Source organism: Peromyscus californicus, unplaced genomic scaffold (genome assembly GCF_007827085.1).
Source record: "Peromyscus californicus insignis strain IS unplaced genomic scaffold, ASM782708v3 Scaffold_10__1_contigs__length_136768540, whole genome shotgun sequence".
NCBI classification, from domain to species: domain Eukaryota; kingdom Metazoa; phylum Chordata; class Mammalia; order Rodentia; family Cricetidae; genus Peromyscus; species Peromyscus californicus.
Window position 1 is genome coordinate 84,500,858 of NW_026294391.1, and position 27,887 is coordinate 84,528,744.

General features: G+C 44.0%; 2 protein-coding genes across 10 annotated transcripts; one reads left to right on the forward strand and one right to left on the reverse strand.

Moving 5' to 3' along the window:
• The first annotated feature begins 204 nt into the window (after positions 1–204).
• LOC128115406 (uncharacterized) lies at positions 205–1,577 on the forward strand. Its single transcript, XM_052746048.1, has 2 exons — positions 205–1,091; positions 1,180–1,577. The coding sequence occupies exons 1-2, from the start codon at positions 728–730 to the stop codon at positions 1,443–1,445; spliced, it is 630 nt and encodes a 209-aa protein (XP_052602008.1). The 5' UTR covers positions 205–727; the 3' UTR covers positions 1,446–1,577.
• Positions 1,578–4,688: 3,111 nt separating this feature from the next.
• Positions 4,689–26,857, reverse strand: LOC128108813 (nuclear RNA export factor 2-like). Of its 9 annotated transcripts, none has more exons than XM_052735873.1 (22): positions 26,744–26,857; positions 23,938–24,019; positions 19,355–19,457; positions 18,936–19,089; positions 18,360–18,443; positions 18,146–18,250; positions 17,949–18,029; positions 17,749–17,818; positions 17,502–17,590; positions 17,277–17,384; positions 16,993–17,102; positions 15,416–15,452; positions 14,959–15,018; positions 14,636–14,691; positions 14,377–14,484; positions 14,217–14,275; positions 13,986–14,101; positions 13,853–13,895; positions 13,227–13,299; positions 12,584–12,763; positions 5,063–5,123; positions 4,689–4,941 (listed from the first exon to the last, which is right to left on the reverse strand). In XM_052735873.1, exons 3-22 carry the CDS (start codon positions 19,447–19,449, stop codon positions 4,906–4,908), a joined length of 1,725 nt encoding a protein of 574 aa, XP_052591833.1. In that variant the 5' UTR covers positions 19,450–19,457; positions 23,938–24,019; positions 26,744–26,857; the 3' UTR covers positions 4,689–4,905. The 9 variants fall into 9 exon arrangements, 8 of the variants coding, with proteins under 8 accessions (XP_052591833.1, XP_052591821.1, XP_052591807.1 ...); XM_052735861.1 differs by lacking the exon at positions 26,744–26,857 and adding an exon at positions 26,381–26,596; XM_052735847.1 differs by lacking the exon at positions 26,744–26,857 and adding an exon at positions 26,076–26,349.
• Positions 26,858–27,887: the final 1,030 nt, after the last annotated feature.

The following is a 27,887-nucleotide window of genomic DNA, read 5'->3' on the forward strand; positions in this document are numbered from 1 at the left end:
CTACCCAACCCCCTCCTCCAGGGTCACAAATCCAAGACCAAATTCCTCCTCCTTACCCTTCTTCCTGTCTCCCCTCCCGACACTGCTCACCCCTATCTCCCAATGCCTCAACATACACCCTGGCCTAATGCCCCCAAATCTTCCCCGGTTTCTTCTTACATTCTGTCTCGCCAGACTCCTGCCTTCCCACCCATTTCATTTCTCGGTCAGTGCCAGATACTGGAAAAAATTTTAAAACGCTGAGGAGGATCCCCAAACTCCCCTACAGGAATTGGTGAAAATGGCTTTTAAGTTTTTAATGCTCGAGAATGACAGCCAAGTCAACCCGACAGACAAGGCTGCAACAGAACACGCTCCAAGTCCCAGCCTTAGCAGCTGCTCTGAGGCCACCAGGGCCCCCACAAGGGGTACAAGGTAAGTCTGCCACAAGGCTCCATCTCACCGGAGCTCACCCCAAGTCAACTCTGCCAAAAACTTGCTTCAAATGTGGCAAGGAGGGCCACTGGTCATGGTATTGCCCTGACCCCCAGCCACCCAGGAGGCCATGCCCTGTCTGCCGACAGCCTGGGCACTGGAAATCAGAATGCCCCTGTGCAGGTTTGTCCTCTATGCCATGCCATGGAGGTCCAGCCTCACCAAAACTGGCAACTGAGAACTAGTAAGCCTGGCAGAGAACTGATATGGCCTAGACCTGCTGACTCCCATTGCCCTCTCCAAGCCTAGGGTGATGCTGCAGGTAACAGGTAAGTCCATTGACTTTCTTTTGGACATGGGAGCTGCCTATTCTGTTTTGACATCTCACTCAGGTCCTACAGTTCCCTCACCAATTTCTGTCACAGGGGTGGACGGGATCCCTTCCTTCCCACTTAAGACTCTTGACACTTCCCTGCATTCTTGCAGGGTAATTCTTCTTACACTCTTTTCCTGGTCATACCTGTTTGCCCTGCACCTCTGCTTGGCGGCAATGTTCTCAGCCTTTTTGGGGCCACACTCATCTTGGCCCCCATACTCTCCTGAGTATTTCACAGGTCCATTCACAGGGGCCCTCCAGATATGTCAGCCTCTGCACAAGCTTCGAGGACACCAACCAGGTGAGAATTGGCAGGTGAACTTCACTCACATGCCCACACCTAAAGAACTCTGTTACCTCCTAACTATGGTTGACACCTTTATCCTCAGGAAAGGTTGAGAAGGCCAATGGACTCATCAAACGACAGCTCACCAAGCTCTCCACTGAACTCAGGTTATCTTGGCCCTCCCTTCTCCCCATTGCCCTTACCCATCTCTGGGCCACCCCACGCTCTCCTACAGGCCTGAGCCCTTTTGAGCTTCTTTATGGAAGGCCCTTCCTCCCCAGTCACCACCTCCCAGCCCAAACTCCCCCACTGGCCGGGTACCTCCCCTTACCTCTCTTTTCTGAGGTCCCTTCTCTGTTCCTACTGTGATCCTCACCACCCCCTCGGCTGCCAAGCTCCTGGGACATCCATGCTGGACATCTCTCTAGGCTCAAGTGGGCACCTATTCAGGATACACAGTCTGTCCAGCAGCTGGGACCCTCTACCCTCCAGTTGTCTGAGATGCCCCAATAAAGGGCCTATCTGCTCTTCTGCTCTGTACAGTACAACTAGGGCAGAGGTTAATAATCTATTTTTTCCCTAGAAACTTGCCTTCTCTGCTTCCTTAAGAAAAAGATGCCTGAGGTCTCCAGGATGACAATTAACTGGATGCTCCTCCCCTCATACCTCCTGCTGAATGTGAGCCCACCAACTCCCGACTCCTCTTCCCCACATAGTCCCAAGCATGCAGGAAGTAGTCAGAGTTGAACTGGTGCCCCTACACCCAAAGAGTCTGGAATGTTTGAGTGGGAGCTCCACCTCAACCCCTGGTATGGATTACCCAGGGTCCGGGTCAGACATTACGTTCAGTGTGGGATATCTGAGGGAAAAAAATCTATGTACACTATGCTCTTATGTCTGTTAACTTTATTCAGCTAAGACAAATTTTATCTACATAGCTACAGCTCCATCAGATATTCGGGGCAGGTATAAATCTAGATACACCAAGCTCTTTGTGATAGATTCACAACACGCCCCCATGGTTGGGCATGCCCGGCGGATCTAGACACTTCTGCCTAGTCAGTTTCGGGTCAAAATAGCCATTTCTGGGTCAAAACGTCTTGCGTGACTAGGACCTCGTGGCTTTGCATGGTTGCGTAAAGCGCGCGCAACACAACCATGTGATCTATGCGCATGCAGCGCATGCGTGCAGTAGCCACATGAACCTGTATACACATGCGCGACCCAGCCTTTATAAGCCAGCGCCATATTCCTGGCTTCCCTCTTTATGCACATGTCCTTTCAACAGGCCTGAGCACACCTGTCTCTCTCTCTCTTATCTTAATAAAACTCTTGTTAGTGGATTCTGTCATGTTTCGTGACATTTCCTCGCAGGGTAAGAGTGCCGCCAAATAACTAACACTTTGTCCATCTACTTTATTTCTCTGGGATGAAATCCTGTCTGCATAGCTTCAATTCTGTCCTGAAACTCAGTTCTCTTTTGTCCTCTCTTTTACTGCCATCTCATAGTCCTGCTGTCAACTAAGCTCTTATGTTTCCAGCCTCATCTTAGTCCTCTGTTTCCTCGCCTCCATCTCTACTTGCTCTCTACTCCTGGCACTGGTGAACTCTACAAGAGTTCTGCCTTAGCATCTATAAAACCTCTGTGTTCTTCTCTTCTCCCTGGTCATGCCATTCTGTCTGGCTCCACAGAAAATGCCTGTCCTCCTTCCCCTGGCCACGCTGTTCTCTGCCTCCTCGGGAATGTTGTTCCACCTTACCTTCCACCTTGATATGTAAAAACCTCTTTTGTTCTCAGTCAATTGCTCAGGAGAGCCAGTAGGCCTCAAAGCAAGGGGATGGTCTGAGCTTCATTAGCACAAGAAACAAAGCTATGCATCTCCAGCCAGCTTGTCTCCTAGGCTCAGCGGAGGAGTTAGTTACCTAGAAGTTCAGCAGGTCTGAGGAGCTGAACTGTTTGCCAATTGGTCTGGGAATATTTGGGCACGCAAGAATTTCATAGCAGAAGACAGCTGAAATATTAAAAGCTGGATAACACCAAATACTCATAATAAATGGCTTGCCTTTTCACAGACCCTTGGCCGGTCAAACTATAGCTTTAATACACAGCTGAATCTCTATGATATATTCTTGTGGCTCGCCAGACACTGGCACTCTGGCATCCCTATACCCAAAGAATCTGGAATGTTTGGAAGGAGTCTGGTGGAAGATCCACCTCAACTTCCCTCCCCTATCTCTTTCCCTAAACCTGTCCCTTCAAAGCCCACCAAACACAGCTCCTCCCCCAGAGAGGCTCAAGACCACTCCCACAGGGCATATAAGCTGCATCCCAGAAAACAGTCGTATGGTTCTTCAGTCTCTCATCCCGGTCTCCTCTCTGAGGGCCGGGGAATCACCCAGGAACGCTTTACCCGTTAAACCTGGGCTTTTCCTGATTCAGTCTGATTCAGTTTGCTGCGCTGGCAGAGAGGCCTTCAGGGTGCAAAGAACTTATCACCTCTCTCTGTGAAAGGTCTCACAGAACTGTCCAAAAAGTGAGACGGTGTGCTCTGTTTTTTGGTAGTGAAAGCCAGTGTCTGAAGAGGCCCTCCCTCAAGAACATGGACATGGAGCACATGCTTCTACAGACAAGATCACCTTCCTGATCTCCAGCAGGGGCTAATTTTTATAACACTCCTTATATAGCTCTTTCAGAATGCAGAGAGGCAGAAAGACAAGAAGGAAACATGGAGAGAGCTATAAAAAGACCCACTTGCCACCCACCTGCATATAAATCAAAACTTATCATGGTGCAGTGTAGCAGGCATTCTTGGACTGCCAGTCCCCAAATCATGACACAGAGACTTAATATTAGTTATGTATGCTCGGCCTTACCTTATGCCTGTCCCACTAGCTCTTATAACTTATTTTAACCTGTTTCTCTTCATCTGTTTTGTCTTGGGGCTTTTTACCTTTCTTTCACTCTGTATGTCCTACTCCATGTCTGTCTGGCAGCTGACTGGCTGGCTGACTCCAGGTGTCTCCCTATCTTTCTCCCTCCTCTCATTCTTTCTCTCTCCCTTCTTATTCTCTCTGCTCACCAGCCCCACCTATCCCTCTACTGCCTACCTATTGGCCATTCAGCTTTTATTAGACCAATGAGGTGCCTAAGGTGAACAAAGCAACACATCTTTACATTGTTAAATACACCATAAACAAATATAGCACATATTTGTCTAGTCAAAGTAATATTCTATAACAGTGCAGACTGTGAAAACATTCAAATGCCCAGAAAGGAGATGTGAAATGTGTACCCTCTTTACACCTTTCCCTCCTCCACAGCCTCACTAGCCTGGAGGCACCCCTTTGAAACCCAGGTCACATGATGATTCTAACAGGCCTCCAAGTAGAGGATTTGTCAGAGTCCCTGGATTCCCAAGCCTAATCACTGCAAGTAGCATGTGCTATTTTCATGTGGATTTATTCATAAAGTTTCCACTGAAGCAATCCTTATGTATCTGCTTAGGGCCACCCAGAGGTAAAAGTAGTAGAAGTTTGGGAATGAAGGTCTTTTTCATCCTGGCACCTCTGGCTCTTGGCTGAGGCAGGAGAAAAGCAATTCAGGACACAATGTGCAAAGTAAAGTAATGATTTATTATGAAAACAAACAGACATTTTTGGAGGAAAACAAAGAACTTGCCCCCGAGGGTGGCTGTGTTACCTGGCCTGCATGGTAACTTTGGATTTTGGTTAGCCAGGTCTCTGATCCCAAGCATGAGAGAAGACATAAACAAACAGAAATAATGTGGATGAGATGGAATATCATATCCACAGGACCTCCTTAGCACATTTATTCGAAGAAGTCCTTTGGGATCTTGCCCTCATTCTGCAGGGAAAGAGTTAGGATGTCAGAAGAGACTTGAATTTGATCCCCAGGCTACCTAGACTCCATCTTGCTGAAGCCCCCGAGCCATCCATCTTTTACCCACTTGATACCCAGACCTCACCTGAAGAACAGTGAAGATCTCAGCAGCTTTGTTGTAGTCCCAGCCATTGTCTTCAAGGCACCTGGAGTGACAGAAATAACATGATCAGCACAATAGACTTGGAAAACGCCTTTGACAAAATCCAACCTTGCTTCCTGAGAAATGCCCTATATAGAGCAGAAATCAAGGGAACATGTATCAGCATAGTAAAGGCTTTACACAATAACCTTATAGCCAACATCATACTTAACAGAGAAAAAAATCAAGGCACTGTCACTAAGATCAGTGGACTAAGACAAGGATGTCCACTCTTTCCACCTCTTTTCAATACAGTGCTTGAAGTCCTACCTAGATCAGTAAGAGAAAGCAGTAAAGGAGATACAATTAGAAAAGGAAAGTATCTCCTTATTTGTAGATAATATGATTCTATATCTAAGGGTATACCCTAATGATTCAGCCACAACATTTTTTTTAGTATTAATAAATACTGTCAGCAAAGAGGCAAGATACCAAACCAACATTCTTAGCCTTTCAACATACCAATGACAAACATACTGAGAAAGAAATTATGGAAATAATTCCATTGACAACAGCCTCAAAAATAACTTAGAATGTACCTAGCCAGGGAAGTGAAATACCTGTACAACAAAAACTTAAGAACACAAGCCGGGTGGTGGTGGTGGTGGCGGCGGAGGCGGTGGCAGCACACACCTTTAATCCCAGCACTCGGGAGGCAGAGGCAGGCAGATCTCTGTGAGTTCCAGGAAAGGCACAAAGCTACACAGAGAAATCCTGTCTCGAAAAACCAAAAAAAAAAAAAAAAAAAAAAAAAAACACTACAGAAAAAAAAATAGAGGAAGCAATTAGAAGATGTAAAGACCTCCTATACTTATAGATCATAAAAAATAGTATTGTGAAATATCTATTCTACAAACAATCTACAAATTCAATATAATCCCAATAAAACTTGCAACTCTATTCTTTACAGAAATAGGAAAATCATTCCCAAAATTCATATGGAAACACAAAAGCCCCTGCATAGCCAAATCAATTCTGAGCACTAAGAATACTGCTGGAGGTATTACCATACTTGACTTCAAGTTATAGTAAAAGAATCACCATAATAAAAGTATCAGGGTATTGGCACAGATATAAACCCATGCAACTACAGCCACTTGATTTTTGCCAAAGGTAAAAAATACTGATGGTGAAAAGAAAACTTTCTTTAACAAATGATTAAAATCCAGAAAAAAATTGCATATCCACCTGTAGGAGAATAAAACCAGATTTTTCTCTCTCTCACTCTACACAAAAATCAACTCCAAAGGGATGAAGGACCTCATCATATAACCTTAAATCCTAAACCTTCTAGAAGAAAAAGCAGCTGTATACTAGAGGGTATAGGTATGGGTAAGGACTTTCTGAATGGGACTCCAGTAGTTCACCAACAATTGACAAATGGAACTTCATAAAATTAAAAGTTTCTGCAGAGAAAGAAAACTGCCAAATGAGTGAAGAGGCAGCCTACAGAAAAGGAGAAAATATTTGTAAGTTATGTATCTGACAAAGAATTAGTAACAAAAATATACAAAGAATAAAAACGACAAAAAGCTAAAAACAAAAACCAAAAAAAAAACCCTGAACATCAAGAAAACAACCCAATTCCAATAAAAAAATAGAAAGTTCTAAAAATAAGAAATACTAATGGCTAACGAATACTTTAAAAAGTGTTCTAATACCATTATCCGTTAGGGAAATGCAAATTAAAACCACTTTGAGGTTCCATTTCATCTCAGCAAAAATGATTATTATGAAAAAAATAATCAAATGACATCAGTTGAGGTTGTAGGGAAAGGAAAGTTTTATTCATTCACTGTTAGTGAGATTGTAGACTGGTGGAGACACCATGGAAATCAGTGTGGACATTTCTCACAAAATTAAAAATGTAAATTATGCATGTTCCAGCTGTACTACCCCTAAACATATCAAAGAACTCTATACCCTACAACAGAGATACCTGTCCATGCATGTTCATAACAGCTCTATTCACAATAGCTGGGAAATGGACTCATCCTGGATGTGTCCATCTACTGATAATGAAAATGTGGTACATACACACAACAGCAAGTTGGATGTATAAGACTGATGTGAGCCAGGCCCAGAAAGACAAAATCTGTATGTTTTCTTTCCTAAGTTTGAATTTAGATTTCTGTAGTTAATTTTGAGTGCCTGTAGAGACCAGAAAGACTAAAAGGAGCCATGCAGGGACACAGAATGGGGAGAGATCATAAAACACAAGGGATATGAAAGTAGAAAGGAATACTGGCTATGAAAAGGCTTAAATGAGGTTGAGGTAGGGGTATGGGGGAAATACAGGTAGGAAATTAATGAAAACTAAGGATACAAGGGAAAAACACCGAACTCTACTATTTTATAAACTAAAAATATAATGAAAAAATCTTTGTTTTTTAAATTTTCTATGTTGATTTATTATTTTATGTATATGATTACTTTGACTGCATGTATGCATGTACATTATGTGCATGCCTGGTGACTAAGGAGACCGGAATATGGCATCTGATTCCCTGGATTAGAGTTACAGATAGTTGTTAAGCACCATGTGTGAAGGGTTCTAGCAGGCTTGAGCATGGCAAACATGGTACCCGCCAAGTTTTGCCTTTTGCCTTTCTCCTCCTTGCTAAACTGTTAGATTGCATTCCTAAAGCTAGCCACCAAAGTCTATTCCCTTATTTGGCCCCTCACTCATTCTTGAGACTGAACACCAAGGTCCAACTATCAAAACACCAAGGTCCAGCAATCAAAATTCATTATTTTGACTAACCTAATTAAAACACCCAGTCAGAACTTACCAATACATTCTAGTTCAATCTAACACAGCCTTTTCCCTCTTAAAGTTAACACTTGCAAAGCTATTTCTGTCTGATTCAGATTCAGTGACCTTGTCCCTTTGTCTTGCTTAATAAAGGATCTCTTTGTGTTTGGTTTGTGCTTGGAAATTGGTGTTTGGGGGTGGTCTGTGCCTAATCGGGGTCGTGAGGGTAGCACCCTGCAGTACTCAGGTCCCTTCAGTGTGGGTGCTGGGAACTAAACCTATGTCCTCTGGATGAGGACTTCAACATACCACAAGTGCTCTTAACCGCTGAGTCCCTAATTTAAAAATTGAAGCTAAAACACAAATATAAACCGTACACTTCATGGATAGTGCTGTGTAGTTTCCTACAAGATTAAAACCTTTCGTTTTGGAGGGAAGCTCATTAAGACACAATGTTACAAGGGAAGCAAAACAATGGGATGTTTTAAGAGAAGGTGACCTTGTGGACCCCATCATGCCAGTCCATGCTAGCAGCATGTCTACTATGGTGGTTGTCCTTGTACAGCTCATGTTCAGGCAGTCATGTTGGTGAGACTTTCTGGTGGAGCCTCTGACATTCCTGACACAATCTCACACAACAAACTCATTCTGTTTGCTCTTACAATCTGTCTGCCTCCTCTTCTGCAATGATCTCTGATCCTCATGTGCAGGCAACTAAAGGAGGCTGAGAAAGGGAGAAATAGTCTCCTCCAGGGAAAAGCACACCAACTGGTTATGTAATACCAACTGGTCAGCCTGGGAAAATAAACCTTGAAGTAACATTACACAGAACGAGCAGGTTGTATTTATGTATTTAGGAATACACACACACACACACACACACACACACACACACACACACACACACATTCTCGTATGCACACACAGCAACACCAACCATTAATGAAAAAGAATTTCAGGAATTTAAAGAGAGCAAGGGGTGGTATATGAGACAATTTGGAGGGAAGAAAAGGAAGGAGGGAAAGATGTAATTATAATCTCAAAAAATAAAATAAGTAATTTTTAAAAATGTGAAACATTTCATAAACAATTCAATAGCTTCAGAATGTCACAGAAACTGACTAGATTTACCAGCCCCCTTGGTTCCCAAGCAGTAAGGACTGCTAAGAGATACTTCCAGACCAGCTGAGCTGCCTAGAAGATACTCAGTCTAGGAAGACACTCAGTCTAGCTGAGTAGCCTGGAAGAAGCTGAGATGAGCCAAGCTGCCTAGAAGAAGCTCAGACTTACAAGGACACTCTTCAGCATCTCGAGCCGCTTACAGATTGTGCAGTACACTCTAGGTTTTCTGCTTTTGTGAACTGTCACCTATGCTGCCATGGGTTTTGGTGACGCAGCTGTCTTTGAGTCTTTTATGCTGAGTAACCCCTCACCCATACTCCTGTTTAAATAATGCCAATAAAACTCACTGTTTTACCAACTTGGACTTTGGTGGTATCAGTACTTTGGTCTGTCATCAGTTCCCTGCCTGGGGTGAGTAGACATTTGTTTACAGCTCCTCGGGAATAGCGTCACACAACAGGTAGCTCCTCCCTGAAGTCATAGGTGCCAGGTGCACAATATCTCCTATGAGTTGTTCACCAGAGACATCTTAGAGGCACTCAAAAGAATACAGACTACCTAAAACATTCTGCTATACTCATAGATCAGTGTCGTGCTCAGCTATCATCAGAGAAGAAATAATTACAGAGACCCACAACTGGACAGTGTGCAGAGGGAGAGACCTTGGAACACTCGGCCCTAAATGGGAGGTATTCATCAAATATCTCCCCCTTAGGAGCTCAGGGAACCCTGTGGAAGAGGAAGTGGAAAGATTGTAAGAGCCAGAGGGGATAGAAGACACCCAGGAAACAAGGCCTTCTAAACACAGCAGAGCCAATACACATTTGAACTCACAGAGACTGGCAGTGCACACAGGGCCTGCACGGGTCTAGGCCTGATGGGGTTCCAGCACTAAGAGGGAAGTGAACACAAGCCCGCATCCCTAACCCAGAGGTTATCTCATTTGACAGTCACTAGCAAAGGAGTCTCACTGAGTACAGAAGCACTCTTAAGGCCAGGCTCTGTGCCCAGCAGTAGGAAGCCAACACAAAACAAACTCAGTGGCATTTTTGGAGGTTCTTTGTCTCATAATGTTTTGTCAGGGCCTCTCTTTTTATTCTTTGTTTTTTTTTTAAACTTTACAGGTCTTTTGCATATATAGTATATTATGGTTTCCAGTTTTGTGTTTTTGCGGGATTTCTGTGTGTGTCTCTGCGGCTCATTTTCTTCTGTTGTTCTGTCCTATTCTGGCTTCTTTTTCTTATTATTATCATTACTATTATTATTTAGATGCCTATTTATATTCTAAGGAAAGAGAGACGGAACTGATGTGTACTTGAGTGGTTGGGGAAGTGGGGGAGGATCTGGGAAGAGTTGGGGGAAGGGAAACCATGATCAGAATATATTCTATGAAAAAAATTATATTTTCAATAAAAAAAGAAGAAGAATACAGGCTACCACCATTGCTCTTGGTTGCACACCATAAACAGATGGTAAGGACGTACTGCTGAAGATACCATACATTTTGGTTACAAGACACAGAGAAATGAAGATGGATTGCAACGGAAAACTCCCTCCTGGCTGGCTAGCATTCATACTGCCAGAAGGTGCAATGTAGACTGTGGGAGAAACCAGTCAATGGTCTCACCTAGCTGTAGACCATATGTTCTACACTATCAGTCTGCCAGATAAGATACGCCCACTGTACAATTGTGGCATGGCTATTTGGGGGATGAACAACTGCTTTGTGATTGGGTTCGAGGTACACTCATGTGAGGGAATACATATCTGATACTGTAAACCTAGTCAAAAGCTTCTGGTTGAAGAGAACATAGGCCCAAGGGGAGAATACATTACTGTTATTTTCCTTACGTGGTGTCTAACTACCTTTTAAGCATTTTTTATACTCTGACTAATATGGTTCTCAGCCTGCAGCAAAGAGTAATTAATGGTTTAGGCTTGTCTGGTTAAAATGATGAGCATAAGGGACAGATGAGCACTCACCCTTAAACAGGGCCTCAATATCATCTTTCTGTCCCCTTCCCATGCCCAGAGTAGTTTAAGAATGGAAGGGTGAAAAAAAGTATCATGAAATACTGTGTGCTGGATAGTTTTGTGTCAACTTGCCACAAGCTAAAGTCATCTGAGAGAAGGGAAGCTCAATCAAGAAAATGTCTCCACAAGACTGTGCTGCAGGCAAGTCTGTGGGGCATTTTCTTAATTAGTGATTGGTAGGGAGGGCCTAGCCCACTGTGGGTGGTGCTGTCACTGGGCTGTAAGGGGCTCCCTGGCAGTAGGATCAGGATCCATCCCTGGTGCATGAGCTGACTTTTTGGAACCCACTACCTATGGTGTGACACCTCGCACAGCCTTGATGCATGGGGAGGGGCTTGGACCTGCCTCAACTGTATGTTCCAGGCTCTGCTGACTCCCCATGGGAGGCTTTACCTTCTTGTAGGAGGGGATGGAGGGTGGGTTGGGGGAGAAGGCTGGAGGAGTGGGAGGAGGGAAGAGGGGGATCTGTGATTGGTATTTACAATGAATAAAAAATTTTCTTAAAAAAACTTTAAAAAAAGAAAGAAAGCAGGCTGAGCAAGCCATGGGACGGGTTTTCAAATTTCAGTTCTGGACTTTCCTTCCCCCAAGTAAGAGGTAGTTCTGTGGGTGGCATACATGACATGGTGTGGTGGTTTGAATGAAAATGGCTCCCATAAGCTCATATATTTTAATGCTTAGTCACCAGGGAGTGGAACTGTTTTGAAAAAGATTAGGAGGTTTGGCCTTTGTGGAGGAAGTGTGTCACTGGGAGTGAGCTTCAAAAGCCTCTCTCTTTAACCTGTGGATCAGGATGTAAAGCTCTCAGCTAAGCACCATGCCTGTCTGCTTCCCGCCATGCCATGATGTTCATGGACTAACCTTCTAAAGCTGTAAGCAAGCCCCCAGTTAAATGGTTTCTTTTACAAGAGTTGCCTTGGTCATGAGGTCTCTTGATAGCCATAGAACAGTGACAAGTCACATAGGCTCTTTATTCCCTGTCTTATATCATGCTTCTTTTCATCATTTTGTTACAGTCAAGGCAGACATGATGGCTTTTCACCTGATATCCAGAGCTCTTGTCCTGGTCACTTTCTGTATAAATATTGTTCAGTTTGTATATGTGAATAGCTATTGCTGGGAAGACTTTGTTCATATATTATACTCACCTGCTCCCCACCACAGCTTTTTGGTATTTGTTCCTCTTTATTCTTCTATAAATGGAACTGTTCACTCAATTTAACTTTGGGATATTAAATGTTAATACACAGAAATGCAAAACATTATTGTATATATTAATCTTATATCCTAAAAACTTGGTGAATTTGTTTTTTCACTTCTAGTAGTTTCTTAGTGGATTCTTTATGATTTTTTCATATATAAGATATACCACATGAATATTATAGTGTTTTAAAATCCTTTAAAGGTATCAGTATAGATTAGGACACACTTTTCCTGAGCTCACTTTGGGGAGGGGAAGTAAATATCCTAATTGTTTTTTCAAATTGCCTGCAAAGTACCATTATTCACTTGTTCTTCTACCCCACCCATTTCTTTGCACACCCAGTACTCACTTCTGAGACCAATTAAGTTTCATCTTAGACTGCATGGAGAAAGATTTCACCATTTCTTGCTGCTCTTCAGAGAGGGGAGACTTGGAAGAAGCGTTGGCTGTGGGCAATGAGATAAAGGCATTCTGGATCTCTTTGGGGCTGGCATTCCTCACAATCAGCTCATCATTCATGATGCATATTCTGGAGGAAAAACAGACACTCAGACAAGTAAAGAAATGGACATGCCTACATTACCAATGCCAATCCTACAATAACTGTCAGTCACTAACCAGACTGTTTCCACATTCCATCTATGCCTGGTTCCCAACATCCTTGCCTGCTTCTCTCAATCCACCCCATATGAAGTTCACCTTTTAAAGACTAGCTTGACTAGATTTGTGAATTTAACCCACACAACAAGGGAAGACCTTGAACCAGAGATAAGCCCAATATCTTGGCCAATGATATAGCATGTAAATATCCTATCATGAAAGAACATAGTATTCTGACCCCAAAGTCTACACTCTCAACCAGCAAGCAAAACTGTTGGATCTACTTGTTGGCTTTCTAAATATTGAGGATACCCTGAGAACTACACCATCATATTGTCACACTGCTGGCTTTGGGCAGGGACAGGAATTTCCAGAAGCAACACAGCACTGACCTTGAATTGCTGTAATGGGTAGCAATGAAGATCCTTGTGAAGGCACGAACACAGCCTTGACATTTTCCTTCCACTTCAAGGACAAGAAGCAATAATAATTTCTTAGAATAGCACCTTATTTACATACTCACACAGCATTCCCAAGTTGGGCTCTTATGCTGAAGAGTTGTTGGCTTGGCCGGAGTCAGGAGGGTATGGCAGGAATGGGGAGGGCAACAACAGTAATAATTCACTCCCATTTGATGTGCCCCTTACCACGTTATGGACCCTGTGAAAAATCACTTCCAGTGTTTGATGGGTCTTTTTAACATCTGTTACAGAGATGAGTTTAATTAGTCATGTTTGACAAATAGAGAACTGGAGATGTTAAGAAACTGGTCCAAAGCTGCTGAGTATGGAACTGGAATGAGACTCAACAAACTCCATAGCCTGTGTCCCTTACCTGTGAACTGTGGGGCAGAAAGGCATGGACCCAAGTCAGATTAGGATGGTTTGAAGGCAGTAGAACATGGAGAACAGGAAGGAAGGAAGGGTGTAGAATGAGAGGATCTGGAAGACTTCTCAGGGGTGCCTATCTACGGGAGGAAGCAGAGGGGACATAGAGAGGAATTTCTATAGATACTCACCTTCCTTGAACAACCCATTGACAGAAAAACAGAGCATCATATCCTGAAAGGGAAGATGGTATAAGCTATGAGCCCAGGATCTTACATACCTCCAGATTTCTGGGTATGACCTACAGAAGAACCAGGTACTCACTGTGTGGCAACACACGTCCACCCAGAAAGAGCACAAGTCATGCTGAGTTTTGGGCAACAAACTGAGAGAGTCCACAATGTCACGTTTTGTGTGCTTCAGCAACCGCATTCGCATGTCTACAGAGCAGAGAAGCAGCAAAGATCAGGGGCATGATACAACCTGGCCCACTGACCACTCCTAAAATTTTGTCTTTCCTCCCTTACTCTGCCCAATCTTCTCCATCACACTCACATGAGTCTTGCAGCTTCTTTATATCTCTGTTATGTTTGAAATACTCTTCCAGGTTGCTCCTAGGAGAAAAGAGGAAGAGAACTCCATGTTCTACCCAATATAGGCATTTTCTAGGGAGAGGCATGCTACTCCAGAACAGAGTTTGAGCTGTGATACTCACAGGTTTGGGTCACTGAAGTTGAAAGGAACGGCCAGGGAGAAGCAGGCCTCATCATGGTAAGCATCGATGAGCCGAAGTCGATCTCCATTGTCATAAAACAAGTAGTATCTAGTAAGGGGAAGGAGCATAAACTAAGGGGACAGCTGATTTCTGTGCTCTGAACCCTAAGTGAGACCTAAAACTCCTATGGGCAAATGTGATAAGGCAGTCCAACACTGCTCAGCTTTCCCACCTTTCTTGTAGTCCAAGGGGTACTTACTCCTTCAGAAATTGTAGAACTAGGTTTTTTATGAGTTCAGATTCTGTACATGTTTCCTGAAACAGAAAGTCATTTCAGACTATAAATCTAATAACGTCTCAGCCAGGCAGTGGTGGCGCACGCCTTTAATTCCAGCACTCGGGACACAGAGGCAGGCGGATCTCTGTGAGTTCGAGGCCAGCCTGGTCTACAGAGTGAGTTCCAGGACAGGCTCCAAAGCTACACAGAGAAACCCTGTCTCAAAAAACCAAAAAACTACAATTAAAAAAAATCTAATAACTTCTCTTTTGCAATACCACAAATCTTTCTTGGTCCTTTCTCACCTTGCTTAATTGGGGGACTTCTATGTCCATTCCTGTTGATATTAATAGCTCCTTACCATCCTGAGAAAAGGAAGAGGAGGTTAGTAGTGCATGGGGTAAATGGCACTGAATGTCCAAGAAGATCCAGAGACCTAAAGGGGAAAAAAGGGGCCAGGGCCGGGGGTTTAATTGCCCCTGGAAATTCCAGGGGTGATATAATGAGCCTCTGTTTGATGGAGTTGTGTAAATCTCTATTATATGGAACCTCTGTGTGTCTGTGTTGCTTATGGATACTTTTTTCAGGGAAAATATTGATGTTTTTCAGGAATCCATATAATCTAAAATGGATGATGGTCTGCTGCAAACATGTAATCTACATCTAAAAAATCTACTAGGTTTTTTTAAAAACAAATTTTAGGGCAGGTGTAGAGATAATTTATGAGAGGAAGCCAAGACAATGTTGAAGGTAGGAACTTACCAGGCGTAACAACTTGGGAAATAGGTCCCGTATGGCACTGTCCAAAAACCAAAAGCCAAAAGAAGTGATTATTAGTTAAAGTTTAGCTAGCTTTTCTTCCTTTTGGGGATCCTGCTTCTCCTCCCTCTTCTTCCCCCGAGTAGCTCACACACACACTGCACTGGCATCTTCTCCAGAGCCAGAAGAAGCCACATTGGAGGCCCAGGGTCTGTGGCTTTTTCCTCTCCTTGCTTGTATTCTTTTCCTCAGAGTACCCATAGAAGAATTTGCAGGGAGCAAGGCACTGGGTAAAAGCCCAGGGCTCTGCCACCTTATTAGGTATCCTGTGTTCTCCAGGATGCTGGGCAGGGAGTGAGGGAGGCAGGCTCAAGACTCAAGAAACAGGAAAGTGGGGAGGTGGCAAGAGAAATGAAGTTAAAGTAAGGTGTGGGCGCTGTCAGGGAGACATAAGAGAGTAGAGACAAAATAGAAGCAGAAGACATCTAAAGCAAATGGGAGATGATCTGTCTGGCCTGGTGCTAGAGGTCAGGGGTTACGGGTAGGCAGGCAGGCAGGCAGGCAGGTAGGTTAGTTTATAGGTAAGTAGGGAAGGAAGAAGGGAGGGATAGTGGCCTCCAGGAGGTCTGTCTTTCTGTCTCTTCAACCTCTTTAGCTCTCTAGTGGCAGCCCACTTCTGGATCCTTGATCTAGGGAGTTCATGTTTCCCTAGGAGGTTAGGGCTCCCAACAATGGGACAGAGACAGTAATGTCCATGTCAGCATTACCCAGGATCTCAGCCCTCAGCTTAGAGCAGGACAGCCTTCAGGGCAGCCTGGGACAAATAAGGGATAGTTCAGGAACAAGAACAGAAGGCTTCTCTCAGGACAGGAGAGGGAGGATGGTACATTTGGGATGTCGCATAGGAGGGTTCTGGAGGAATCTGGATGTTTTGACAAGTGAAAACCAGCCCAGACTAGGGGAAAGGGGGATGGGTAGGTAAGAAGGAAGGGATTTCTGAGAGCATAGCTGAGCACACAGAGAAGGCAGAGCCTGTTTTCCTCCCAGAGGATCGGCGGCACCTACTCTTGCAAAAGTACATCTCAAGAGGAGCTCAAGCTACAAGGTAGTTGCTACAGGTTATGGTGCTTGTGATGGTTAGTTCAGATTGTGGACTTGACCTAAAGTAGAATCACCTGAGTAGGGAGTCTCTGAGGAACTGTCTAGATTAGTTTGGCCTGTAGCATGCCTTTGAGGGAGTTTCTTAACTGGGATGAGGTGTGAAGACCCACCCCGAATACAGGTGGCACCATTTCATTGGCTAGGCTTCGGACTGAATGAAAAGAAAACGTGAGCTGAGCAACAGTATGCATTCATTAATTCATTGCTCTCTTTTCTTGACTGTGGATGGGATATGATCAGTTGCTTCAAGTTCCTACCACCTTAACTCCGAAGTAATGACGAACTGTAACCTCCAACTGTAAGCCAGATAAGCTGTTTCTCCCTTCAGTTGCTTTGGACAGTGTATTTCATCACAGCAACGAGAAACAAAACTATGGCACTGGCACTGAAGGGGGAAAGACTTAGCAGGTATTATGTACCTTATGTAGTCAGATTGATCCATGAAGTGGTTGCAGAAGGGGTTTCCCTCTAGCCACAGCTCTTCCAGATTCAGCTCTTTCACCTTCTCCAGCTCCCAAACTGATTTCAACTGATAAAGATGAGAAAGAATTGGTAAAGCTGTCCTAAGCAAAGAGAAAACTTGCGGCCCAGTAACTGCCGCTTCCACCCTCCCTCCTAAGTGTCTCTACCTGCTTCTTACCATAACCCTGGTGTGCACTACCACCCACGCTCAACCTAACCCCCATTTGGCTCCCCTTCTCACTTTATTTTTGGAGAGGTTCAGAATCTTAACTTGGGGGGCCTTCTCTACCACATCAGACAGCCCATCCAGCTGGTACAATTTGTTGTTGCACAAGTTCAGGGCCAACAGCTTTCAGGGAGGAAGAGTTAAGAGATACAGTTACTATTCTAGAGCCTTGGTGACAAATGTCCCTTCATCCCATCCCCTCCATCCCTCTACTTAAATTCACTGAGTCTATGGCCTCACTTCAGGGATATTGCTTTGAATGATCTGCAGTGTGGCAACCATGCAGCTTCTTCGATTCAGCATCATGTCAATGTCACTGTTCATCAAGTCTTCAGAAAGTGGAACAAAAGGAATTAGAAGGCTGTCTGTCGACTTGGACCAGCATTGGTACAGACAGACACCCTTCCCAAGTTACCAACCCTACGTTTTCTTCTTAGGAAGATCCATCTACTCTCACACGACCCAGAATTTCCTTAGTCAGCCATACCTTGGTCAAAGCGGAACTTCTGGAGGTCCAGAGCTTTCTGAGAGGCATCATATCGTTTCATCACAGTCACCTGCAGAGACAAAGGTAGAGAAAGGGGCTCTAAGGCTCTGGGGTTCAAAGTGTCAGGCATGTCAGGGAGTAAGAGGGAAAGGAGGTGGGTCTGGGAAGCAGACACACAACATGCCTTAAGTCTGCATTACCTTTAGCCGGTCCATTTGTTCTGATGTGAACTTATTCCGCACAGAATAGGGTACAACAGAAGGACTGACAAAGATAGGTATCTGTGGGAAAGAAACAGATTAAGTATTATGACCTCTAATTCCAAAGATGATGCTCAGCTCCTGGCCAGTCACCACCCCTTTCAGGACTAGGTACAGAGAATGCTGTTAGTACATACCTTTTGGCTTGTCTCATCACAAATCTTGTGGCTGATATCCTTCAATGCATAGGCAGCTGTAGGATCCTGGACAAAAAACCGGGCCCGGTGTTTGTCATAGTGGAACTATGGGCAACAAAAGGAAAAAAGAAAAGACATGTTAGAAGACAGCAGCTAGCTCCTGGCCTCCCTCCTTCATTCCCTTGTGTCTATCTGGCTTCATCAGCCTTCTTACATCAACAGGGATGAAGGGCACATTGCAGAGGTCCTGCATTGAATTTATTAGCCATGTCTTCTCATACTTTCTTCCATTTGGAATCTATATTTAAAATAAAAAAGGGAGAGAAGAGAGACAGCATGGAATCATGATAGAGAACAGACTTAACTACCAAGTGTTCTTTCTTGACTTTCTACCTAGTCTTAAAGAACTTCGAAGGGGATCTCTGACATGGTTCTTTGTTTTCTGTGCTAAACATAGACTTCCATGATCAATGGTTCTCAACCTGTGAGTCATGATCCTTTGGCTGTTGAACAACCCTTTCACAGGAGTCACATGTCAGATATTTACATTATGGTTCAAAACAGTAGCAAAATTACAGCAATGAAAATAATTTTATGGTTGGGGTCACCACAACATGAGGAATTGTATTAAATGGTCCTAGCATTAGGAAGGTTGAGAACCTCTGTCCTAGATCCTTCATCTCTTCATGCAATAGCATTTCTCCAGGTAATTGATTTATTGCAGTCAATATGATCATCTTTTTAGGATCCAGAATATTCTGTCTAATGCAGACCTTATTAAGATACTCACTGTGACCTTGAACCAGCTCGACAGGGTTCCATTTTCAGCATCCAGACCTATTTCACTCTCCTCTGGTTTATCATCATCCCACACAGTTAGAAATATTTGGTCTTCATCACTGTATTTTCTTCTTCTCCATTTGGGTCCCATGGAATAAGGAACACTAGGAAAGAGAGAGAAGCAAAGAGGCTATAAATGCTAACAAATTATTTTATGAATCACCCCCTCATTAACACCATGTCTACAGTTAGAGCTGCTAAACCAGTATTCAATCTCTATCACTTCAGTTTTTCAATGAAAGAAGACCACAGAGAGTGAAAGAGTTGCAAAGTCCCAGGGGCTACTTGGCCACTTTGGAGCCCTCTTGGACATCCCTTATTGCCATGTTTTCATTATTCTCTTGGAATTTTAAAGATAGAAGCACATACCCATAATGCTCAAAATGATGGTTCTTTCTGTCAAATGTATGTCTGTTATAACTCAAATTTTTCTTTCTTCCTCTAAAAACACGGTTATCATCCATGCTGTCTTCTGAAATTGGAAACAATACAAATTTGAAAACACATCACCATATTTAATATAATATGAACAATTTATTATCACTAACCAGATAAGTATTTTTCCCTCTGATTAAAAAACCTATATTATTTTCCACAATTCACCCACCTTCCTCCAATGCTAGGTTCCTCATTAAGTAAAAATTCAGGAACTAAGGCTAATTATCCATTTACTCTTTTTCTTTTAAAAATCATTTTTATCTGGAAAGGCCAGATTATTTTGAGTTGAGACCACCCAAGTGTGTAGTTTGTTCTAGTCTTAGGGAAAAAAGACATTTTGGTGGGTGGAGGAAGATGTCAGCTGAGTATTGTCTTACAGTGATAACTCCCACAGACACACTGAGTTGAACAAGTGTTAAGGCACAAAACTATTAGAACAGATATTTAAGATAATCAAGTGAGACACCATAGTGCCTGTTTTTAGTTTAACAACACAAAAAGATGCACTGAAGAAGAAAAGAGCTATCTGCAACTGTTCTCCCCCGTGTCCAAGAAGCCCAACATGAAAAATAGGCCTTTCTGACTGGTGAAAGATAGAGAATTATGTCCTGGTCTTAGAAATGCAATGCAATATCAAGCCAACTAACTTAGAATCTATTGTTGGTCAATGTCTGTTAATAATCTTTACCCAGAAGCCAAGACTTCTATACTGAGGTACATGAATAGTATTGTACCATAAAGCAAAAAGACTGCTTCAACTATCTCTTCTTCAACATCCAGTGGCAGAATGGGGAGCAAAAAGTGACCTATTGGGGAACTTGGCATGAAAGCTTGCTTAGGGTTTTATATAAGAGCCAGTCCCAGCATGACAGAACCAACTTCACCATGTAAAGATGCTAAAACTTTCAAAAGAAGCCACTCCACACTGGTTGTCTTCCATTACAATCTCACCTAAGGCCTGTAGCAGACTCCATGCAGGAGCCTGACTTCCCACCTACCTCCAGTCCATGTGGCTTCCACTGAACTTCAAGGAGGATTCAGTGTTGCCCCTCCTTTCCATCCCTTTGTGTCAGCCACAGATCTTAAACATCTGGGATCCCCAGTGGCCACACCCGGCAGGGACTCATGTAGGTGAATCACACTATCCTTCCTTTCCTCCACTAAGATCTCTCCAATCTCACCTTCAGCCCAGCAACAGCCTGCTTACAGGTCCCCCTCTACCTACTACATTCACTGGAGACTCCAACTCTTGGTTTAGACCCAGGATTCCCCTAATGCTTTTATCCCTGGCTCTTCAGATAATTCTTTGCCTTACCATAACCAACTTACAGGATCCCCTCTTCCCACCACACCTCCAGCTCCCTGTGGACTGAACCCCTAGGTGTGAACAGGTAAGGCAAAGAATTATCCATGTGTCAAATGTTAGTGTGCATCAAGTGTCAAGAATTAGCTTGTGTGTCAAGTGCCTTTACCCACCGAGCTATCTTGCAGGACCTCTAACCAAGCCTGCACATCCTGTGCTCTGTCCTAGCTTGGTGAGTTTGACTGACCGTACCCTCCCTGTACTTTCCCCAATCCCCAGAACTACCTCAAGTATCAAAACCTAGTCCCAGTCTGGTAAGCCTGCACTTTCCTCAATCTTCAGTTTGGGGTCAGTGGCACATCCTGTGTGCCAGCCCAGCCTGTTGTGTCCACATCAGACACGCAGCCAACAAAAGAAGCCACATGCCCAGGTATCACTTCAAAAACACAAACAATAGAAAAGATCAAGACCTTATGTCTAAAGGATTTCATTCATCAATCCTATAGAAATGTTCTCCAATGACCTAGACGAACCCCAGGATATAGAGCTCAGAACAATACTCAAACTTCACTAAATATTTCAAGGAGCTTAAAGAAGACAGTTAAGTGAATTCAAAGAAAGAAAATGAATTTAAAGAGAATATTAATAATCTCTAAATGGATTAATGATTTCAATGTAAAATTTGAAATGCTGACATTTCTAGAAGAAAATATAGGCAGTATGTGGGACGTATGTATAGGAAGGACTTCCTGAATAAGACCCCTCCTTTTCCCCAGGAATTAAGGCCAATAATTTACAAATGGAACCTCATAAGAATAAAAAACTTCCTGTGCATATAAAGAAACAATCAAGTGAAGAGGAAGCCCACAGAGTAGTAGAGAATCTTTACCAGTTACATATTGGACAGAAATTAATATCCAACATATATAAAGAACTCAAAAACAAAAAGCCAAGAAAACAAATCACCCGATTACAAAGGACTATATATCTGAACAGAAAGTTCTCAAAAGAAAAAAAAAAAGCTAAGTGTTCATTTCCCTAGAAATCAGGTAAATTCTAATAAAACAACTTTGAGATTTCATCTTCCCCAAGTCGGAATGGCTAAGATCAAGAAAACAACTGATAACAAATACTGGCAAGGAGGAGGGAAGGAGAACCCCTATTCATTGTTGCTGGCACTGCAAACTGGTGTGGCCACTCTGGAAATCACTGCAGAGAATTTTTAAAAAGTGAAAACTGAATCTACCAGGTGACACAGCTATACCACTCCTTAGTACATGCCAAGAAGACTCTACTTCCTAGTCCACAGACACTAACTCAGCTGTGCTCATTGTCACTCTAGTCACAATAGCTAGGAAATGGAAACAACCTAAACACTATTTAACTGATGATTAGCAATGAAAATGTGGTACACAATGGGATACCATTCAGCTATAAAGAAAAATGAAAATTTCAGGTAAATGGATGGAACTAGAAAGTATTATATTGAGTGAGATAACCCAGACCCAGAAAGACAAATGCCATGTGTTCTCTCAAATTATGGTTCCTAGTTCCAAAACTTCAGATGTGAGTATATAACCTGAAGTAATCACAAAAACCAGGAAAGTAAAAGGACACCATGACACAGGGAGCTCTAGAGATGGGTACTCAATAGCAATGATACAGGTAATATTAAGGAGGAATGTTAAAAAATGGAGGGGGGGTTTAATTGGAGAGAGAGGACAGAGGAAAATACAGAAGGAAAGAAAGGGCTAAATAACAGCAAGAATGTATAAAAAAGACGTAATAATTTTGTATTTACCCGAAACTACATATAAGTATACATGTGTGCCGCGCGAGCGCACATGCGCACGCGCGCACACACACACACACACACACACACACACACACACACACACATACACACACACACACACACACAGTTTAAATAGAGTTATGCCTCTTGGGATAATGAGATTCTCCCCAAGAGCCATGGACTAACAAAACCTCCAGTACCAGACATGAGAAGCCTCCTTTTGAATTATTGGTTACAGGCTCAAAACAATACAGACTTGCTGTTGCCCTCAGTTGTCCTTCAGAAGTTCTTATTGCTGAGGACACCACATACTCTAGAGACAGGACTCAATGGATGTGAGATGGTCTGACTTAAAAGCCTTTTCCCTGAGGACTAGCTTTTACAGTACTGGAAGGTACTATGCAAGCTGCCATGGGAGGGAAGCAATTAAGAGTCCTACCCAGATGTGATACCTATGAACCACAACAAAGACCAGCATGGCAAGTTATCCTTAAAAATACAACAGTGGCCCATATCTTGGTCATAAGCAAGAGCTGTCTAATTGAACTTAAGGCCTGCTCAGACAGAGGCCATTACAGAAAGCTACAACTGGTCAAAATGCAGCAGAGTATAACTGACTGTGGGGTGCCTAGCCCTAGTTGATACATCTAAAACACAATTCCTACATTTTAGACTCAGAGAACATTTCAGAAGAAGGGACAGAAAGACTGTAAAAGACAGAGGCTCGGAAAGTCTGCTGCATGGTTGTGATTTCTAGATATGACAGGGAAGCTACACCAGCATCAGTATAGCTGTTTTTAAAAGACCTGAACTATGACACCATCAGTTAACAGGCCAACAAGGATGGGGAAATTTTCATGGGACTATACTCCTAGATGAAGAGCTACAGTCAATTAAAGACTACTGAGAAAGGGAGAATTAGTCCTAGGGAGAAGCCCCCTAAATGGTTATCCAATGCCAAGTGGTCAGTTCTAAAAAGCATACACATACAAGCAGCAGTAAACAGATTCAGCAGGTTATATTTATATATTTGTTTCCATATATACAACAATACTAATGGTAAAGGAAACCTATCGCTATGAGAGGGAGGGGAAGGACATGGGCAAGGTTGGATAGAGAAGAGGGAGGGGGAAATGATGCAATTATATTTTAATTAAATAAAACAAATTAAAAAACAGGACATTACTAGCAGTTACATACTTTGATCATATGATAAAGATTTAATTTATCTGCTGACTTTTTTAAATTAATGGATTTTTAGCTAAAAGGACCAAGGAAAATGAAAGAAAATGTTTTTGAAGACCACTATACTATGTGAAAAATACTAAATGCACATAAATTTGAGAAAAATATTCCTTTATCACATTCCATATTAGCAACAATGTATAAATTCCTGTAAGATGAAAATCCTTTTACCTGAATGACAGATTTCTCGTATGATAGATCACACTCTTGTTGCTCTATCTCAAAATCAATGTTGTGCCGAACCTTGGAAGGCCTGAGATTAGAGAAAAATAAAAGTGGTGTGTTTAAGCTGCATGCTAATAAAATATCACAAACTAGAATGTTTTATATCTTTAGTACAAAATTTATTTTTATTTTATTTTTTAATAGGCTCCTTCACCTCTGTAACCCTGGCTGTCATGGACTTCACTATATACACCAGCCTGGTCTCAAATTGCCTGCAATACTCCTGGTTCCTGCCTCTCAATCACTAGAATTTACAGGCATGGGCTATCAACCACATCCAACTTTAATACATTTAAGTATCTCAAATCCCCACAACAGTAGCACTATGCTTTAGTTATTTAATACTACTTTAATATGCCCCATTTATAATTTACTTAATATGTTTAAAAATATACCACTATTCATACATAAAGTTGTAGAGTATTTTCAAGAGGGAGTGAAATAAGTGGTGGTTAGAAACTTGGGAGAAAGGAGAACAAAGGCAGAGCTTTGTTGGAGTGTAAGATAGGTGCATTTCCCCAATTCAGTGAGATTAGGGCACACTACAGACACTTTGAAAAACAACTGAATTTCAAGTAAATATTCAGAAACAAACTCTACATTTTTACAGGATGGCTATGATCACATTTCCAATACTTTTCTCTTTCTTCCTCTCTTTTAAATTAATCCAAAAAGAGGCATAAATTAAGATTGGATTTGGAATGGTCCATAAGAACTGACATTTAAGAAGTTGGGCACTTGGGAGGCAGAGGCAGCCACATCCCTGTGAGTTCGAGGTCAGCTGGTCAACAGAGCTAGTTCCACCACAGCCAGGGCTACACAGAGAAACCCTGTCTCAAAAAAGAAAAAGAAAAAAGAAAAAAAGAGAAAACGTTGAACAACGTAAGTCAAACTAAAAAATAGTACATTTTCTCTTAATCAAAATGTAGATTAAAACACATGCACGCATGTATGTATGTATGTAAGTACACACACACACACACACACACACACACACACACGAATGAAAGGAAAGCAGGGAAACTATTTGAGAGAAGATGATTAAAAGGGGGAGAAAATGAAAGATAATGGGGGTATGATAATTTCTGCGTGTTTTCTCTCAAAAGCCAAGAAGAAAGGGTCCAGAAGAAGAAACTGAGGTGGGGACATGAGAAAGTAAACAGGGGGGAAGATAAACATTAACAAAAATGTCCTAAGAGGAACCATTAGTTTTTCATGCTAATTTTTAAAAGATGCACAGACGACAACTCAAAAGGTGATAAGGAAAAGATGAGGCTTCCGAGAGGAAGGCATCGTCCTGGTGCAGCAAGGCCCTGAAAAGACTGCTCAAGTTTGAATTGCAGCTGCCGCCCCTTTGGCTCCCCCCCACCCCACGACACCGCTTTCCCTGCCAACACTTCGAAGGCCCAACCCCACCCCGGCCCGGACGGACTGAGCCACTTCACCTTCCCACCCCGCCCACCCTAGTGGTTCCCCCCCTCACCCCTCTCCTGCCCGCGCTGCTTCGCCTCTCCTCCCCACAGCTGCTTCAGCTCCCTATCCCAGCTTTCCATGGCCGCTTCTCCTCCCCACCGAGACTACCCCGCCCGAGACTGCCCCCTGCCGCTTCACCTCCCAACTACGCTTTTCCGGTGGCCACTTCTCCTCAGCACCCTGGGACCCCCACAGCAGCCACTTCGCCTCTCCCGCCTGCATCCTCGCCTCCCCACAATGGCTTTCCCTTCGCAGAGTCTCCTCACCGAGGCTCCTCCCCCACCCCCGCTCCCCCCTCCGCAATTGAGCCACTTCGCTCCCCTCACCCGCCGCCCATCGCCTGCCGCCCCCACACCCACCGCCCGCCACCAATTTGCCTCCCCACCTGCAGCCCGCCCCCCAACCTGCCGCCCCCACACCTGCCGCCCGCCTCCCCTGCCCGCCCCCCCCACTTGCCGCCCGCCCCCCGCCCCCCCCCCCCCCCCCCCCCCCCCCCCCCCCCGCCGCCCGCCACCGCTTCCCTCCCCACAGTGGTTCTTACCCCACCCACTCTGGCTCTTACCCCACCCTCACTGAGTCCCCTGGTCCTTCGCTCCCTCCCTTCAGGTTACCATTTGGCCGGCAGGTGGCCTTTGCTCTCCTGCTTAGCAGCTTTGTCACCTTGAGGTGGCTTTGTCACAATCACAAGTCTGCTTTGCTTCCCCTCAGCTGCTGCTTTTTGGTAGCCTGCTCTCTTGAGGCTTTCCCGACGACGTTGCCATGCCCCGTGCTTCTCCGCTTCCCTCCTCAGCCGCAGCCCTGAGTGTCACTACCCCAGAACTAGACCTCCAGTGACCCCTGGATAAGATTCCTGCCCACCCCACTCTCAGCACACAGGCTTTCTCTGTCATAAGTGGTAAAGTTGGGTCACACTTACAAAATTTCCCTTTGCCTCCATGGAAACCCCTGGCGTCAGCACCTCAGCAGGCTCCACCCGAGCAAACCCGTGGAACCATGGAGTCCTCCTACCACAAAACCTACCCCACCTTCAGAGAGAGAGAAAAGTCAGTGGGAAAGCTGAGAAAGGAGCTAGTCTGACTTCAGAAGGATTCAATTCGAGCAGGAGCCGGAGCGGAACCAGAGCCAGAGTGGCAGCCTGAGCCGGCCCTCTGAAGAGTTGTTCGTCCCTCCTCAGATCTGCCGAAGCTACCACCGTCAATATCATTAGTGACTGGAGCTTGGCAATTATTCTTAGAGATGGAATAAGACTGAGAAACCCTCCCCAGCTTTGGTATCCTACCTGTTTTCCAGATTCTTGTCTGGAGAGGATCACATCACCTCAAGGACGAAACCTCGGTCGCTCGGTCTGGTCAGTCTCCAGGAAACAGTGCCTCGTGCTCAGGGCCGGCTCTGCGGCGGCGAATGCCCTGTCTTCACCTCGTGCTCCGGGCGTGCTCTGCGAGTGCTCTGTTTTTACCTCGTGCTCCGGGCGGGCTCTGCGAGTGCTCTGTTTTTACCTCGTGCTCAGGGCGGGCTCTGCGGCGAATGCCCTGTCTTCACCTCGTGCTCCGGGCAGGCTCTGCGGCGAGGCGAATGCCCTGTCTTCACCTCGTGCTCCGGGCGGGCTCTGCGAGTGCTCTGTTTTTACCTCGTGCTCAGGGCGGGCTCTGCGGCGAATGGCCTGTCTTCGCCTCGTGCTCCGGGCGTGCTCTGCTGCGGCGACTGAACATCACGTGACCACAGCCGTCACTTGATGGGTTGCCGAGGCTCACGTAATCATAGCGTGCTACGTAACCGAAAAATCCAGCATCAGCCATAGAGTAGGTTTGACTCGGGCCACTTTGACGTGTTTGTCAACCCTGTTACGGTTTAGAGCCCCCTGGCTGCGGGATGTGGTGGGTCATCAGTACCATAACTCATAATTTTAATTTAAGAAGACTGAATCTAGGTAGTGGGTCTTTAATCCCAGCAATCAGGGGGTAAAGGCAGGTGAGTTTCTGTGAGTTTGAGGCCAGCCTCTTGAACAAAGTAAAACCTTGTCTTAATAATAATAATAATAATAATAATAATAATAATAATAATAATAATAATGCAGCTGAGCCTGACACCATATTTGTAGGGAGTGTATAAAAACAGCATCTAAAGGACCTTAAACTGAAGAATGTAGAGTGCTTGACAGGTGGAAGATCGATATTCTCTACCCACCACATAGAGAGAGAGAGAGACAGACAGACAAAAGATCGATATTCTGTACTCATTGTTAGGGTCCGAGAGAAGCCCCCAAGAAAGACCAACAGTCACGTATGCAATTTAGCAAGAGTCTTTATTTCCAGCACGATGGGGTGGCAAGCAGTGATCCTGAAGGGAGGTTGCAGGCTCCTTTTAAGCAGAGTTAAGGGAACTCCAGGGAGGAGGGATTAATCTGGTGTTGATTGGTGGGGGAA